Genomic DNA, 15,186 nt, shown 5'->3' with positions numbered 1-15,186 from the left:
AGACAGAGCTAAAGGCCAAACAGTTTCCACTCAGAAAATCTCATCCTAGGTCCCACTTCATGCATGTTTGTGCTACCCACTGGCTAATACTATTCTGCCAACTAGAGTGTTGGTGCATTCTCTTACCAGACAGGCAGCTTCTGCAGCTTTCTTGGGTCCAGTGCCAATTGTAGATATTTGTAAAGCAGCCACTTGGTCATTAGTCCACAGTTTTGCTTCTCATTATGCCATTGCCAATCAGTCCAGAGATGATACCAGTTTCGGGTGGGTTGTCTTACAGTCTCTGTTCAGGTAGATTCCAAACTCACCTCTGTGTGTGTTTTCTTCTGAGTCACCTACAGTGGAACTGAACATGTAAAACACATTTCAAAGAACAGCTATACAAAGGAAGGTAATCATTTTTTACCAACAAACAGACCAGTTTGAAGATAACCCTTTATTAAGAATGGAAACTATGCACAGAAATAAGGTGGTAAAACTTCCTGCAACTGTCTGGCTGTAGCCTGCTACTGTCCTGTTCTAGGTTCCTTTGTTTCTGCTCCACAGCAGAAAGTGTGTCATAGGAAAGCCAAAGACTTCATGAAGAGTGTACATGAAGTGTGACATCTCTACTCTCTAGCACATAGTTATTCCCCATCCCATATGGGAAAAGCTATACCAGTATAGGTCACTTTTATACCAGTATAGTTACATCCACATTAGGGCTATTACCAGTTTAATTATTTTAGTAAAATGTCTGAACCAAAATGGTTATTCCTGTAAAACTTTCAAGTGTAGACCAAGCCTCATTATACTTTTCAGTTGAGTTAAGTTTATTCAACTGAGTTAGCTTGATTATTAAAAACACATCTTTTTGCCCATGTAGACATGGTCTGGGATTGAACGTGGGGTTAGGAACTGCCTGTACAGATCCCTATGCCAGGATTAACACCTGAGGGCTAGTTAGATCCACAAGGAATTTTAGGGCTGGTCTACATGGTGAGTAATGAGCTGTATGGGAGGGTGATTTCTGAAGTACATGTATTAATTGGCTCGTGTAGTGTGCACTAGCAGGTCTAAGGGTTCCCCAGTGTGCTTTAACATAGTACTGTTTCAAACAGCACTATATCAAAGCAGACAAGGGAACGTTTAGCGCATACCAGCAGAGTCTACATAGACCAATTAATGTGGTTTTGAAATCACATCCCCTTTGAGTGCATTATCCAATTGTGTAGAAAAGCTCTTAAATACCTAACTGCCCCTTTAGGCACCACTATGATCTTAAAAATGTCCAGTCAGTTACCGCCTAAACCTGTAGGTACTTAAATTCCTTAGGCATCTAAGTTTTTGCCAGTGGGCATGCACAAAACCACCTGAATCCTGATTCCACTGACTGCTCGGCACCCTAGCTGATGTCTAAGACCTAGCAGGATTCTCAAACTAGTTATTCCCCTGCCTGTCTCACCTGTGGGGCCTGATCTGGTAGGGATTCGCAGAGCATGCCAGACAGTCGGGGGGGAAGCAGATCAAGAAACAAGTGAGAGAGAGTGTGTGTGTCTGTATACCCATCCCAGAATACCCAACAGCCCAGTGACTCGGGAACTGACATGGGAGATCCAAGTTTGAATCCCTGCTCGAAACTGGGCTGAGTAGGTATTTGAAAAACAGGTTTCCCATATCATAGGTGAGTGCTGTAACCTCTGGGCTATTGGCTGTGGTGGAGTGGTCTCTCTCTCTCTCTTTCTCTCTCGGTAATTTTTGTGAGAAAGGGCTGACCTGACCTAGGCACCTAACTCCAGGAAAGGGTTCATGGCTGTGAATTCCAAGTGGAGATAGGCACCTCCCTGTGACCCACACTTAGGCACCTAACTACATTTGAAGCATGGGGCCTAGTCCCTGCTCCTCTCCCCAGCATTTCCTACTGGCTAGCTTAAGTCCTGATCAGCTTCCTGGCTTCTAAGAATCCCATTCTTAGGTGCCTAACTTTCTCCATGCATTGTATAACTTGGTGCTCAGGATTCCACTGATCATCAAGGTGCCTAAATGTGCTAAATGCTGGCAGTTGCAATGTCTAAGTCCTTTTGTTGATTTAGCCCATAGTTATTAATCTTTTCTTTACAGCTTCCCTAACGAAGTGCAGTCGGGCATTCTTGAGGTTATTTCCCCTCTTGCTTCCTATTACCCAGACTTCTCCAATCTCAAGGAAACATTTGGAGACTCAAAGGAAAGAGTAAGGTAAGATAGGCTATGTAAAAACTTTCCAAGAATTTTGTTCAGCAGTAATTCCTTTAAATAGTCCACTGTATTTAAATTGATAAAGCACTGTAAGTTTAAGCAGAAGGTCATGGAAAATTTATTTAATACAAGTATAAGTATGGTGGAAACCAATGCTGTTGTCGGTGTCCATCAACTTCAGAGTGAGAGCAAAACATTCTCTCCTGCTTCTAAAAATCCAACAGGTTTAAAACTGAGTATATAGTGCCAGATGATGATTTATATAGATTAGAATAGTATGTTGATAGATGGCCTCACTTTTGTTGTTACTTCTATATAATATAATGAATCCTTTTTACTAACTCCTGGTGGTATCACTGGCCCACTTGCTTCAAATTCATTAACAGGAAACTATAACCTGAAACTGGTTGATTTACAGAAGCCAATCAGTTTTTCGTAGACCAAAAATAAGTTTAGATTGTCACCAACAACTTTCATGGCTCCACATTCATATGCTCAAGAGCACTGAGCTGCCAGTTTGAAGCAACACAGATGATAGCAAGAGAACAGTAGTGCATGTTGCATACATGAATGAAATCAGGTTGCTTTTTTTTAAATTAAATCCCATTCTTTCTAGAGAGCAAATATATTTGGTACACATGAGTAGAATATTCCTAGTTGCTCCCATCAAGGCCCAAATTCTTAGAATTGCACCGCTATAATTTGGATTTTGCAGTCATCCTCAAACCTTTATAGATAAGGTGAAGGAAGAACTCTTTTTTATAAATAAGCTTTGTGGAATTTCAAAAATAATAAGCAAAAACAATATTTAATATCAATAGATCTGATTAGGAATTTTCATCAAAATGCAATTTCCACAAATTTGACATTTTTCATGGGAAATTTTGATTTTGCCAAAGTTTTTCCATTTTTACTCAGTAACAATGAAATTAAGTATTTCATTTCAAGTTGGATTGACCCAAATGGAAATACCTTGGTTTGTCAAACCAAATCAGAATGTTTAATTTCAGTTCAGATCTGTGTCTGCCTGAGTTGCCATGGTGCCTCATGCCCCTGTTCTCCTCTCTGGCTGGATGCATCTCCCATGAACCACGTTAGTCTCTTCTCTGGTTGAATCATGGTGATGAGTCTTGGGAGATACAGTTCAACTGGGGGACATGGCCTAGAAAGGAGACTGATGGCGTGGTGTGCTCAAACTACAACTCCCATGAGGCACCATGGTAGCTCAGGTCGACACTTTTCAATGTCGAATTGATGCAAAATGAAACATTGCAATCAGTTTCACAAACCAAATTGAAATGTTTCAATTCAGGAATGTCTGAATAGTCCCATTTTTGATCATTCTAAATCTAAATTCTAAATCCTTTTGAGGAATTGTGTTTCACTCAGATTTTGATATTTTCACTTTTTTCCCAATTTGGGATGAAAACAAACTTTGTAATATTGGAATTTCCCACGTTGGGTGCCTGGGCACTTTCTAATTTGACCTTGAGCGCCTTTTAACTTTTGGCCCCAGGTGATCATTTGTAAATTAACTATCTTCTGGTAAGCATGATGGATTTTAAGGGACTCTCACTTCTCAGAAGGAATGTTTAGAAAATGTTTAGAATGAGAAACAGATTAATTAAAGGGTCTTAAGTACTAAATGAATGGCAAAATCATACTCTCCTTATTCACACAAGCATTATTGCCCCCACTGAAACTATATGGGAAAGACTGCCTGAAAAAGATTTGGTGACAAGTATGAAATGATCACCTCTTTGATCTCTACTGCTGAACAAAATTATGAGGTACTGAAAATTATATATATATACTCTAAGATAATAAAGGTAAAAATATTCCTAGTTCAGGAATGTATCAGGTACATGGAATTTGATAATTAAAGTCATGAGCCTATCAGATGTACTACAGTAATTAATTTCTGGAAATCTTTTTGCTTATCACTTTTTATAAATCTGCTTCTTTAAAGTCTTGTTGCAGATTAACAAATATCAACTTTATTGATAGTAAAATGAGATGGTTTGCTTTGTAGAGGAAAATTTACATTTTACTATTAAATATAACAATTAAGTTTGTTGACCTGCTTCTGTGTTGACTCATAAAAGCACTGTATTTTACTGCATGGTGAAATCTCAATAAATTATAACTGTATGTTGACTGGTACTATTTATAACAAAACAAGAAGAGTGGTTTAGTTCACCTGAAATGTGTAAATTGGTTTATGTGCAGTGCATAGAGGAAATTCTAAAACTGAGTTTATTTTGAATCAGACACTTTTTTTTACTAGCTTTCGTCTGATCCATTTAATAGTGAGTGGGAATAGTTGCTAGTATAGACTGCATAACTACAGTGTTCTAATGCCAGTATTATGCTGATGACTCCATTGAGAAATCCAGAGAAAGTTTAACAGAATGTGTTGTTTATGTTTAGGTGGAGAACTAAACAGAATTTGGATTATAGCTTTTTAATGCTATATGCACAACCTAAGGGAACATTTTATTTACAGGTATGTTCACATTATCAATAACCAGCTGTAAATCAATAAATAAAATGTGCTGATTTTTAGTATTGGCAGTTTAATTACTGTTGAACTACACCATGAAGGTAAGTCTCCTGTGTTTTTCAGTATATTTGCTCACATCATTTGTAAGCATGAGTCTCCATATTTTCATAGGTATTCATCTTACAACTATGTATTATTTGATCTAAAATGGTAGTTTCATTTGTACCTTTCTGATATTTGCAGGGCTGAATGACAGACTTGCAAACTAATTGAACCATCAAACAACTTTCTGGCCAGGTTACGGGAATCTGTTTTTAATGAGTTTTTGCTTGTAGTATAAACAGACAGTGTGGTTACAGATCCAGGTGACAACTCAGGTCATAGCTGGCCAAAATCTCTCAAAGGATTTTTTCAAAATGGGAAAAATATGAACTAGTTCATTTCATTAAAACAAACTGGGATGTGTGTATGCTGAACTGCAAAATCCAGACCCACAACTTCCCCAGAACGTGTGGGCGGTTGGATCCACATAAATCTGGGCTTAACTTCAGAACAAGTCAAGACATATGGCTGATTAGCAGTCTACAATGAAAAGAATGCACTGCACTGTAACCATCTAGAAGATTTCACAACAGCTGTCTGAGAGAAACAATAAACTAGCTAAAAATAATGGTGGTGATGTGTGGGGGAAGAGATACGAAACCAGGAAAGAATACCAGGTAGAAAGCATCTTTACCTCATTTAATGTTTACCATGGGTTTCACTGGAGAGGAGAGCATCCAGAAATTCCATTCAGGTGGGAAGAGAACTGGAATAAGGAGTGAGGCTTTCCCAATCCCATGATGGATCCTAGGGTTCTGCATGGAAGGGTTCTCCCAGGTGGTCAGCAGCAGGATGGGGCACATAGAAGGGCTCCTTCTCCTCTTTTCTGGAACTGCTACTGGATAAAGGTAAAACTTTCAAAGTGATTTAGGAGTAGAACTGTCCAAAGATGGAAAATCCTGTTCTGCAGGAAATACTGAAACTTCAAAAAAAATTGTTTTGAAAAAGAATGAAAAATGAGATGTAGACATTACGCACAGAATGGGAATTTTTACTTGGCCATTTCATTTCAATGTTTTTAGAAATGTTTCCAAGGCTGCCCAGAACCCCAACAACCTGCCAGGTGAGGAACTGCACAACTTGGGGATCCTGGGAGCCAGAGTTCCCAGGCTAATGAGGAGCTTTGGGACCCTGGAATCCCTGATTCTTCAGCAGCCCACTTTGCAGGCTGCCCTGGAGTGAGGAAGCCCAGGCTGCTACGGAGTTGGGAGCTTCCAGAGCTTCCAGGCTTCTGGTTCCATGTTAGCACACCAATGGGCTCCTGAGGAGCCAGACAGGGGAGCTGTCAGGAAACCAGGCGTGTTTTGGTAACCCTTGGCAGGCAGGTTTCCATCAGAATTTTGTCAAAAAAGACTCATTCCTGGAGAATATGTTGATTTTTGATAAAGCAGCATTTTCTGGTGGAAAAATGTTCCATCCGAAAATTTTTGACCAGTTCTACTTAAGAGCCTAAGCCCAATCTTCAAACATGATTGACCTGCTTAGGCAGGGGTGCTGGAACCATTCATATAGTGGGGGTGCTGAGAGCCATTGAACCAAACTGTAAACCCTGTATATGATGGAAACCACTTCAAGTCAAGGGATGCTACAGCACCCCCTCCCAACCCCTAGTTCCAGCACCTATGTGCTTAGGAGCTAAAGTGTCAGTGCAAGTTAATGAGACATAGACTCCTAACCACCTAAGTCATGTTTGAAAATGGGATTGAGCTGCCTATGTCACTTGCACACTCCTGAAAATGTTACCCAAGTCTCTAATGCACCTTAGACACAGCCAGGGAGAGGATGGCTGTCCAGAAATTAACAATGTCTCCAAACAAAGTGCTCTGTACTTTTAGCATATGACACTAAGCTGTGGGGAGAGGTAGATACGCTGGAGGGTAGGGACAGGGTCCAGAGTGACCTAGACAAATTGGAGGATTGGGCCAAAAGAAATCTGATAAGGCTCAACAAGGACAAGTGCAGAGTCCTGCACTTAGGACGGAAGAATCCCATGCACCGCTACAGGCTGGGGACTGACTGGCTAAGAAGCAGTTCTGCAGAAAGGGACCTGGGGATTACAGTGGATGAGAAGCTGGATATGAGTCAACAGTGTGCCCTTGTTGCCAAGAAGGCTAATGGTATATTGGGCTGCATTAGTAGGAGCATTGCCAGCAGATTGAGGGAAGTGATTATTCCCCTCTATTCGGCACTGATGGGGCCACATCTGGAGTATTGCGTCCAGTTTTGGGCCCCACACTACAGAAAAGATGTGGACAAATTGGAGAGAGTCCAGTGGAGGGCAACAAAAATTATTAGGGGACTGGAACACATGACTTACGAGGAGAGGCTGAGGGAACTGGTCTTATTTAGTCTGCAGAAGAGAAGAGTGAGGGGGGATTTGCTAGCAGCCTTCAACTACCTGAAGGGGGCTTCCAAAGAGGATGGATCTAGGCTGTTCTCAGTGGTGGCAGACGACAGAACAAGGAGCAATAGTCTCAAGTTGCAGTGGGGGAGGTCTAGGTTGCATATTAGGAAAAACTATTTTACTAGGAGGGTGGTGAACCACTGGAATGAGTCACCTAGGGAGGTGGTGGAATCCCCATCCTTAGAGGTTTTTAAGGTCAGGCTTGACAAAGCCCTGGCTGGGATGATTTAGTTGGGGTTGGTCCTTCATTGAGCAGGGGGTTGGACTAGATGACCTCCTGAGGTCTCTTCCAACCCTAATCTTCTATAATTCTACGATTTGTGTTGGTGTGATTGGGGAAGATTGTAACAATACCAGAAATATTGGTGCTTGCATAGGGATGGTTATTATGAATTTCCAGTTTCCTTTAAGAATAATTAAATGTTGTTTACCTTATCTGAGACATCTTAAGGGCTGCCTCGGGGCATACACCCAGAACCTAGGTTGTGGTGGTGCCTATAGCACTTTTCTGGAGGACTAGAAGGGAAATGATGCCCTTCCTCTTGGCCCTTTCCCAGCCTGCCACTCCTTCCCTTGGTCTGTCCAGTCTCTGGATCTTTCCCCAGCACAGACCCTGACTTGTACAGAGAGGCTTCAGACAAGGGGGATGAAATGGGTGCTACAGTGGCAGTTGAGGACCCCCTGCACGCATGGATCTAATGGGAATACTCTAGGCCACTATTTGGAAGCTCCATAACAACATGAAGAAAAAGCTTAAAAATTCTTTTCCTGAGCCCATTACTTACCATACTGTAACATAAACATTTTCGATTAAAATTGAGGTTTGTGACATTTTTTCAGATGCTTTTGTTTTACTTCTTGGGTGTGTTTAGTATTTTAGGGAAATCTTAAAACTGAGAGTTTATTTTACTGTTTTCTCAGAAATAGTATCATTTTGGTAAATAACTTATATGAACTTCTAAAGTTGAAAAGACAATAAAGTTACGTAATTGTGTATCTACAATTCACTTACTATCACATGCCAGCTAAAGCCCCAATTCAGCAAATCATTTAAATATAAGGTCTTTGCTGAACTGGGGTCTAAGTGAGCTGCTTTGTGAAGTGCACTTATCACAAATAAATATTTGGAAAAAGATAACGAGACCTAACATTTATTCAGTCATCTCTTCTACTTTAAGTTTTTGTATGTGATCAGCTACTGTATCTTCAGCTCTGCTCTCTTTATACTTGGTAATGTCTTTGTTAATCAGTAAAAGATTGAGAGATGTTTAGAAACAATTGTCATTTTCACTGTAACTGCTCAACTTTTTTGCAGTACACTAGAGCCTCTTGAGACACTTGTATTAATGCCAGAGCCAGGATAATAGGATTGTAAGTCATCCATAAAAGCAGGCAATCAAATTTCTCCATACCTAGGAGGAGATGTAGTTTTTTTCTCATGTCCATTTAGAGTTGTTTTATACTTAGGTAATTATGTATTTCCAAAGCTGAAAGCATCTTTGAGTAGTTCAATTACTACAGTTGTTGGAAAGTGCTTTCTATCAATCCTCATGGGAACTTAAACGAAAACATTAAATATGACAGCAGCTTTCAGAATTTGCCTTACTTTTACTTTGCCTTACTTTTGCCTTACTTTGCCTTTACTTTTACTTTGCCTTACTCAGCCTTACTTTTTTGAGGTGCTTTGCGACTCTAGTATCTGTAGCAAACCTGCCATTTCACAATTTTTTCTTATTGACTGCCATTAACTTAATAAGAACATAAGAATGGCCATACTGGGTCAGACTAATGGTCCATCTAACCCAGTATCCTCTCTTCTGACAATGGCCAGTGCCAGATGGTTCAGAGGGAATGAACATAACAGGGCAGTTTTATTGAGTGGTCCATACCCTGTCATCTATTCCCAGCTTCTGGCAGTTGGAGGCTTAGAGACACCCAGAGCATGAGGTTGTGTTCCTGACCATCTTGCCTAATAGTCATTGAGGGCTCTATCCTCTGTGAACTTGTATAATTCTTTTATGAACCCAGTTATATTTTTGGCCTTCATAAAATCTTCTGGCAACGAGTTACCAGGTTGACTGTGTGTTGTGTGAAGAAGTATTTCCCTGTGTTTGTAAACCTGCTGCCTATTGATTTCATTGGGTGAACCCTGGTTCTTGTGTTACATAAAAGGGTAAATAACACTTCCTTATTACTGTCTCTACATCATTCATGACTTTATCGACCTCTATTATATCCCCCCTTCGTCCTCTGTTTTCTAAACTGAACAGTCTCAGATTTTTTAATCTCTCCTCCTGTGGAAGCTGTTCCATACCCCTAATCGTATTTGTTGCCCTTCTCTGTACCTTTTCCAATTCTAATATATCCTTTTTGAGATGGGGCAACCAGAACTGCGCACAGTATTCAAGGTGTTTTATTATGTATCCCTTTCCTAATGGTTCCGAACATTGTTAGCTTTTTGACAGCCGCTGCACTTTGTGGCTAGTTCTCCTGAAACATCTACTCAATGACTCCAAGATCTTTCTTGAGTGTTAACAGCTAAATTAGAACCCATCATATTGTATGTATATTTGGGATTATGTTTTCCAATGTGCATTACTTTGTATTTATCAACACAGAATTTCATCTGCTGTTTTGTTGCCCAGTCACCCAGTTTTGTGAAATCTGTGAGAGAACCTTCTCTTTTATCCCATGACTGTTTACTTTGCTTAAGAGACTTTGGTGAGGGATCTTGTCAAAGGCTTTCTGAAAGTCCAAATACATTATATCCACTGGATCACCCTTGTCCGTGTGTTTGTTGTTACCCTCAAGGGATTCTAATAGATTGGTGAGGCAAGATTTCTGTTTACAAAAGCTGAGTTGACTCTTCCCTTACATGTAGTGCTCATCTATGTGTCTGATAATTCTGTTCTTTACTATCATTTCAAACAATTTGCCTGATGCTGAAGTTAGGCCTACTGGCGTGTAATTACCAGGATTGCTGCTGGAGGCTTTTTAAAAAATTGATGTACATAAACTATTCTCCAGTAATCTGATACAAAGATTGATTTAAGTGATAGGTTGCAGAACTACAAACTGTGATATGTTATTTCATATTTGAGTTCCTTCAGAACTCTTGGGTGAATACGACCTGGTCCTGGTGACATATTACTGTTTATCAGTTTGTTCCAAAACCTCCTCTATTGACACCTCAATCTGGGACAGTTCCTCACATCTGTCACCTAAAAAGAATGGCTCAGGTGTGGGATTCTAACTCAGATCCTTTTCAGTGAAGATCAATGCAAAGAATTAATTTAGCTTCTCCGCAACATTCTTGAGTGCTACTTTAGCACCTTGATTGTTCAGTGGCCCGAATGATTGTTTGGCAGCCTTTGTGCTTCTGATTTACTTTTTTTAAAAATTGCTGTTAATTTTTGTGTCTTTTACTAGCTGCTCTACAAATTCTTTTTTGGCCTCCCTAATTATACTTTTACACTTGACTTGCCAGAGTTTATGCTCTCTTCTATTTTCCTCAGTAGGATTTGGCTTCCAATGTTTAAATGTCGTCTTTTTGCCTCTAACCACCTCTTTTACTCTGTTGTTAAGCCATGGTGGCATTTTCTTGGTGGTCTTACTGTTTTGTTTTTTTTTTAATAATTTGAGGTATGCATTTAGTTTGAGCCCCTATTTTGGTGTTTTTAAAAAGTTGCCATGCAGCTTGCATCCATTCCACACTTTTGACTGTTACTTCTAATTTCTCTTAAATTTCAAAAAGGCAAGTTAAGTTAAAATGATACTGGGGTGGGTTTATTTGACATTTTCCTTCTACTGCATGTCAAATTTAATTACTTTATGGTTACTATTACCAAGCAGTTCAACTCTTGGACCAGATCCTGTACACTGCTTAGGACTAAATCAAGAATTGCCTTTGCCCTGGTGGGTTCCAGGACTAGCCGCTACAAGAAGCAGTAATTAATGGTGTCCAGAAATTTTATCTGTGCATCCTTTCCTGAGGTGACATGTTCTGAGGTGATAAATCCTCCCTTGTTAGAGTTAGGGTTTTCTGTTTTTGTAACCTCTCTAATCTCCCTGAGCATTTCACAATCACCATCCTGGTTAGGTGATTGGTAGTATATTCCTACAGCTGTACTCCTATTATTCAAGCATGGAATTTCTATCCATAGAGATTCTTTGGTAACGTTTTGATGAATTTAAGATTTTTTTACTTTATTTGATGCTATATGCTTTCTTTCACATATAGTGCCATTTTGACTTAATATTAGGGGAAATCAGTAGGGATGATCTTAATATCAGCCCAATTAATTGAAAGAGATCTTGGGTAGACAAATTACAAAAGATAATAAAACTAAGATAAATTGGGAGAAAAGTGTACAATAAGGCAGTTCAGTGAAAACAGCAAGAAAAACGTATCAAAAGTCATCTATGATCAGGTCTTAAGGGAAAAAATGTATTTCCTGTATTATTTTAATAGTTACATTTTTCACTACATTGTCAGTAAGCACTTGAGTGGACTGGGATTTTAAATTTGCTTTTTTAATGCTGTTTGAGTTCTGACCTAAAGATCTTTGAAGTCAATAAGACTCTCTTCATTTACTTCAGTGGGCTTTGGATCAACCCCTCTGTTTGGAAGATCTCCTAAATGGTGTAATCTTTAAGCGTTTTTTAAACCTGCAGCTTTCCTTGTTGTTTATGCTTTTTTTTTTTCAAAAAAGGAGGGGGTCTCTTACTTGAATGAGATAACTGAATGTTCTGATCACATTGGGGCATGCTAGAACAAGATGTTTCAAGTAAACGGTGTTTGCATATTTGTTGAATAGTGGTTTAAAATGCTGTGATCAGGGCCCCAGGGGGCCACACTGGAGTTACTCAGGGTGAACTGCAAAGAATGGGGCAGACAATCCCCAAAGCTGGTGGATATTCCAATACTTAGATTTACCAAACCAGCACAAAACAGCTTCTATAATACCTCACTGGTTACCCAGAAGCCAACAACACAGTTCCCTTAAAGCAACCCAACTGTAGGCCTCCACCCAGACACCCAAGTCAAATATGATGAGGATTACTGAAAATCTTATTCATCATATAAGAAAGTTCTACCAATCCCAAAGGATTGGACACATTACTTGCCAGGTTTCAGAGCAACAGCCGTGTTAGTCTGTATTCGCAAAAAGAAAAGGAGTACTTGTGGCTAGTCTCTAAGGTGCCACAAGTACTCCTTTTCTTATTACTTGCCAGGTTAATCAGTATTCCAGATCTTACCTAAATACACGCTTACAGCCAATCCTTATTAACTAAACTAAAATTTATTTAAAAAGAAGAGAGTGAGTAAGTATTGGTTAAACGATCAGTATACATACAGACATGAGTACAGTTCTTAGATCAGATTCATAGTAGAAATGGTGAGCTTTGTAGTTGCAAAGAGTTCTTTCAGAATTAGTCCATAGGTTATCGTCCAGTGTTCATATTCAGGGTGATCCAAATGGGACTGGATATCAGTCTTACAACCCAAGTTTCCTCTGCATGAAGCATCAAGCTGATCGGAGATAAAAAGAATCAGGACCCAAGATATCTTTATAGAGTTCCAGGCCTTCTTTTGACAGCTTGAAGTCCTTAGGCGAACAATAGGCAATCATGGAGACTTTGAAGTCTCTATTTCCTAAGCATCATCGGTAATTAGCTACAGGGATTAACATAAGGCAATTGCCTGTCTTCCACCATTCGCAGGTGATTTGCTATACATTTCAAAGACAGATGAATACAGTGATATCACTGTGTTTACAGTTCATTTAAATGTTAATGTTTCCTTTTGATCTCTGAATTAATAGAATACAGCATAGACAGGGACTGCTCGATTACATTGTTAACCGCTAACAATATATATGTAAACACACAGAAACAGAGGCATTATCTACCAATATCTCCCTAAAGGTTGAATTGGGGGTCTATTTGCCTGCAAGCTGCTTAACCCTTTCTGGCCATGTGTCACAAATGCAAATAAATATTTTAAATCGTCTGAAAAAGTGAAATAATGCTTTACTAAAATGTTTGAAATCTGAACAACTGCCATTTTCCATTTTATTTTGCTGCTTTTTTTATTTTCTCATTTTCTGGTTTCCTTAGTTGAAAACCAAATTTTAATAACAACCTCACTCATATGAAAGTGCCTCTTTTAATCTATGAAGTACTGATGAACAAAGGAAGATAACGCCTGTAGTCTTGTGTTCTGCTAGGCTCTCAGGTGTCAATCCTGACAACTAGATTATACAATTCCACACACGCCTCCCATTCATTGCTAAACTTCCTGATCAAGCACTGCACAACCATTGCATTGACTTTCTTTCCTTCAACATCATAACAAAGTCATAACAAGAACCAGTGGCTGGAAACTGACACATTCAAGGTAGAAGTTAGACACATTTTTAACAGTAAAGGTGATTAACCCCCTGGAACAAACTACCAAGGAAAGTGGTAGATTCTCCATCTCTCGACATCTTCAGATCAAGACTGGATGCCTGTCTGGAAGTTATGTTTTAGCCAAATACAAGTTAAAGTCTCAATACAAGGGTAAATGGGTGAAATTTAATTGCCTGTGAATATACAGGAGGTCAGACTAGCTGATCCAATGGTCCTATCAGGCTTTAGACTCTATGAAACTATCTTAGATCCGTTCCAAACTGACTTCTGCTTTCTCTGCTACTTTAATTTCTCTCATTGAAGTCTTTAATGATCTCTTCGTGGCCATATTTCAGGACCTCTACTTATCTTCATCTTCTCTGCTGATTTTTGATGTTGTCAGCTTTCTTCTTCTTCTTCTTCTTGACATCTGATGCTGATTGGGTTTTTGAGATAATGTCCTCCCTTGCTCTTCTTCCCGCCTTTGATAGTTCTGTCCATATCTCTCTTGGTGGGTTCTCTTCTTCTCCTCTCTCTGGAGGTTTCCCCAATGCTCTGTCCTTGTCTCCTAGCCATTCTCACTTAATGCACTGCCTCTAGATAATCTCACCAGCTCATATGTTTTCAGGTGTGATCTCTGAAAAATCTGTTTCTCCACTGAATAACTGCTCCTTACATTGACTCCTGCATCTCATTTTATCTCTGGCATCTCCTCTTTGATGTCTTATAATCAGTTTAAACTGATGACGTGGTCAAAGGAGACTCCTAATCTTCCATTCCCAACCACCAACCTTCTTTCACTCTTGACACACCATAATTACTGTCATCTCAGGGTTATTTTCCCTTTCCCTTTCCCACAAATCCAGTCTCTATACAAGTCCTGCTAATTCTTCCTCCCCAACAATTCAAAATTCCATCATTTTATTTGCATCACTACAGCCACATCTCTCATTCTGGTATTCATTATATTCTGCCTCAACAACTGCAATAGCCTCTCTCTGGCCTCCCAAATGCACACTTTGTCCCCATAAAACCATACAAATTGCAGCTGCTAAAGTCTTTTTCCTTGCCATCAAGTTGATCATGCCACTCTCTTCTGTAAAGAGGTGACCCATCCACCCTTGCATCTAATTTAAGCTTCTTTGCACCAGTTTTAAAGCTCTGATTCTGCCCCTTATTGAGCTTTGCAACACCTCTCTTCTTGCTCCACTAGTATTCCCCTACCATGTCCAGCTGTTTGTTAACTTATCACACAATTGCCTCCATGTCCTCTCCCATGCAGCCCCATACATGGTACAACCTCCCTGCAAGCTCATCTGCAAAGCTCTACACCATTCACATTAGAAGTCTCTCTTAAAGAGTCACTTCTACCATGCTTCTTACAATGAATGGAGATTATTTTTATATAAAATGTTATTGTTTCCCTTACCTTAACCTCTGTCTGTCTGTCTATTTATCCTTAGATTTTCCCTTAGAGCTCTTAAGACAGGGACTCATGCTTTCTTGAATATCTGGAAAGTGCTTAGCATGTTATGGGTACTACTGTAAAACAAGTATTTGTGTGATTCTG

The 15,186-nt window shown here is 39.5% G+C and overlaps 1 protein-coding gene and 1 long non-coding RNA gene across 3 annotated transcripts in view; one reads left to right on the top strand and one right to left on the bottom strand.

Moving 5' to 3' along the window:
* LOC311519486 overlaps positions 1-15,186 on the bottom strand; it is a 54,343-nt gene that overhangs the window by 4,766 nt on the left and 34,391 nt on the right. The window contains exons 2-3 of the long non-coding RNA XR_014711288.1: positions 5,454-5,657; positions 127-346 (exon numbers count right to left, since the gene is read on the bottom strand). This is a non-coding gene — a long non-coding RNA (uncharacterized lncRNA). The remainder of the gene's footprint in view (positions 1-126; positions 347-5,453; positions 5,658-15,186) is intronic.
* MGAT4D (MGAT4 family member D) overlaps positions 1-15,186 on the top strand; it is a 113,597-nt gene that overhangs the window by 77,097 nt on the left and 21,314 nt on the right. For both annotated transcript variants that reach the window (XM_084626016.1, XM_084626015.1), the window contains exons 6-7: positions 2,101-2,214; positions 4,645-4,720. In XM_084626016.1, the coding sequence (XP_084482142.1) occupies positions 2,101-2,214; positions 4,645-4,720 (190 nt within the window). The remainder of the gene's footprint in view (positions 1-2,100; positions 2,215-4,644; positions 4,721-15,186) is intronic.

The sequence above is a fragment of the Lepidochelys olivacea genome (assembly GCF_965140295.1).
Source record: "Lepidochelys olivacea isolate rLepOli2 genome assembly, chromosome: 4".
Lineage (NCBI taxonomy): Eukaryota > Metazoa > Chordata > Testudines > Cheloniidae > Lepidochelys > Lepidochelys olivacea.
The sequence above is the reverse complement of the archived record's forward strand: the minus strand, read 5'-3'. Positions and strand labels throughout refer to the sequence as shown.